General features: G+C 38.1%; 1 protein-coding gene across 1 annotated transcript; it reads left to right on the top strand.

Annotated features, from left to right (window-relative positions):
• The first annotated feature begins 755 nt into the window (after positions 1-755).
• LOC149665786 (uncharacterized protein F54H12.2-like) lies at positions 756-1,421 on the top strand. Its single transcript, XM_089841474.1, has one exon. It carries the CDS (start codon positions 756-758, stop codon positions 1,419-1,421), a length of 666 nt encoding a protein of 221 aa, XP_089697600.1.
• Positions 1,422-3,186: the final 1,765 nt, after the last annotated feature.

Genomic DNA, 3,186 nt, shown 5'->3' with positions numbered 1-3,186 from the left:
TAAGGAGTGCACCGTGCTTTTTAGAGGCGTTCGTAACAAATTAGGTTCTATGTTAGGATTCGGTGACCAAACTAATCGTCTATTAGGGTCTGCAAACGCCAACTTCAAACCGGATTTAGTCAGTCAATATTTATACGTTTACACTGATCTGATATACCCCCAGTTTATAGGCTCTGGTTTCAAACCTCTTCTACGCGTCATTCCCACTAAAAACGATACGTCGGAGAAAATTATCACATACGATACTATAGACTATTATCCTATAAGATCCAACGAAATTGAAACTATCAAAATTGACATTAGAGACGAAGCCGACGCTCCTATATCCTTTATATCGGATCGCATCATTATCAAAATTCACTTTAGACGACATGTCTCGACCTAATAGGTACGTGTCCTATTATCAGGAACAGTTCCTTGGATCTCCACCAGGTGTATTAGTGAAGAAAGGATTTGGTTTAGGAGGCATTTTTAGAGCTTTGATGAGAATGTTAACTCCTCTAGCGAAACCGATAGCTAAGAGCGTGGGTAAAGAAGCTTTAGGACTTGGTGGAAGGTTTATTCAAGATTTAAGCGCTGGAGAAGAACCCAAGAGAGCGTTCAAAAGGAATCTAAAAATAGCGGGCTCAAATTTAATTCATAAAGCGGGTGATAGTCTGGTTAATTCTCAGTACGGGTCTGGTATTCGACGGAAACGTCAGAAGATACGAAAGAAGAAAAGTAGATCAAAGGCCGATTTTTTATCGTAAAACAAGATGGCTCAATTCGAAGGCATGATGGGGGAATTAGACCTATTCGCGACACCCCCTTTGAACGCTAACATTATAACTAGTAGCGACGAAAGTTATCAACCTTTAAGCTCCGTAACGGATAGTGGACCTTTGGAATTTTTTGTCCCTGGCACCAGCGAACATTATATCGACCTTTCTAAAACTAGGTTAAGGCTGAAGGTCAGGGTGCTTCATTTGGACGGCACCGACGTACCAGCGGCTGAAAAAAAAGTAGCTCCGGTTAATCTTTTACACGCCGCCCTCTTTTCCCAAATAGACGTCTTTTTAGGAAACACGAGCGTTCAGTCCCCTAACCAAGGAGCCCCTTATATCGCTTATCTCGAGAATTTATTAAACTACGGTATAGATGCTAAAGAAAGCCAACTAAATCTAGCCTTATATTATAAGGATAATCCGATCGATCCCCATTCCGCCTGGGTGGCAGCCAATAATAATCTTACTACCAATGGGATATTAAGAAGAGCCGAGAGAGCCAAGGTATCGAGTACGATAGATTTATACGCCCCGTTACACGTTGATATTTGTCGCCTAAATCGTTTCCTATTGAATAATATAGACGTTAGATTTAGGCTTATTCGGTCCAAACCAGAGTTTTGCGTAATATCGAAAGAAGCCGCTGATAAGAAATAAAAAGTGGTTATCGATAATGCCTCATTGTACGTTAAAAGACTAAAAATAAATCCCGAAATAATGTTAGCCCACGCTACGGTATTAGAGCAAACCAGCGCCATCTATCCTTTGAATCAAACAGTCGTGAAAACCTTTTCAATTCCAGCTGGAATGAACGACGTTAATCGAGAAAACGTCTTCTTAGGTAAAATACCTCAAAGAGTAATTATAGGTCTAGTTCGAACCTCGGCCTTTAATGGTAATCATTCTTTAAATCCCTTTAATTTTGAAACTTTTGATCTTAATTACCTATCCGTCAACGTCGGTACTGATACCTATCCTTCGGAAGCCTTTACGCCTGATTACGAAAACAATCTATACACTCGAGAGTACATGTCGTTATTCACCTCTCTAAACACATACAGAAAAAACAAGGGAAATTTTATCACGTACGAAGAGTACAAAAAAGGTTACGCTTTGTATTGCCTAGATTTAAGCCCAGATGAAAATGCGGGGGCTAGTCATCTTTCTTTACCCCGACAAGGAAATCTACGTATCAATATGAAATTTAAAAACAATTTACCACACAATGTCACGTGCATAATTTATTCCGAATTCGAAAATTCTATCATGATAACTAGGGATCGCTCGGTGTTATTTAATCCCGAGTAAAAAGGCTCTATATAACCTCTGATTTAAGAAGCATTCTCTCATAACCGGTTAGAGATGAATCAAGTACACTACCTATCGGAGAAGCAAAACATTTACGTTGGAATCGGAATTCTTCCCGTCTTCAATGTCAAACGACTCGATACTAAAACCGAAGCGTCTTTCGACAGTTGTATTTGGAATAGTATATGGACTTTCGAAGCGGATATTGACGCTTTCTTTAACGGAATAACGGGACGATTTCTGACTTGGTTAGTTGACGGTACTCAGAGAGTTAAACTAGAATGCTTCGTATGTCAGAAAGGAAAAATAGTTGATATTCGTCAATATATTAGAGGAAAAATAGTTGATATTCGTCAATATATTAGAGGAAAAATAGTTGATATTCGTCAATATATTAGAGGAAAAATAGTTGATATTCGTCAATATATTAGAGGATCGAATAATAGATATAATATTCTATTCTCAACATCGAAAGGATTTTCATTAAATAAGGACAGTTGGTTAAGGTTAAAGAACTTGAAAAATGTCATTGATAGCGAATTAAAGCGAAAAGAAGAGGCCAGAGAAATAATGAAGAAGATTATCTTGGACAGTTTGACCAATATTTTATTTAATTTCACTGATTCGTGCGAAAATATCAGCTGTCATAACGAAATCGCCCACGATATCACTTGTTTACCCACGGATACTAATTGGAGCGAGAGAGTGGAGAAAAACCTAATTAGAACTATTCCGTTGCTTAACTACGAAAGAATTCTAGAATCCTTTGTCGAGGAATACGGAGATTACGAAGACGACGTCTCAATTTTATTTAACGATATTCTCGGAAAGTTTGTCGGTCTAAAAACTGAACTAATGTACGGTTAAAAAATAGATATCACTCTTATCTCGCGTGTATTGGGTCATGGATTACTCTAAGGCGTCTGAAAATATTCCGAGAGGATTTGAAATCGTTGGAATGCGTTACCTCGGAGAAGAGCAAAATGAATTTAATATCGAAATTACTCGATAAACGGTGCCAAGGGACCAGGAGATATTCGCCAGAGAACAACCATTACCGAAGCTAATGTCCTAAATGATCCAGTGTTTAATGATATATCTATTTAAAATATAT

The sequence above is a fragment of the Phalangium opilio genome, unplaced genomic scaffold (assembly GCF_054372755.1).
Source record: "Phalangium opilio isolate 3A_F unplaced genomic scaffold, DU_Popi_V2 ptg000060l_1, whole genome shotgun sequence".
Lineage (NCBI taxonomy): Eukaryota > Metazoa > Arthropoda > Arachnida > Opiliones > Phalangiidae > Phalangium > Phalangium opilio.
Note: the sequence above shows the minus strand (reverse complement) of the source record. Positions and strands in the feature narration are given on the sequence as shown.

Coding starts and splice junctions, on each gene's coding strand:
- LOC149665786 (XM_089841474.1), top strand. CDS start 756: ATGGCTCAATTCGAAGGCATGATGGGGGAATTAGACCTATTCGCGACA.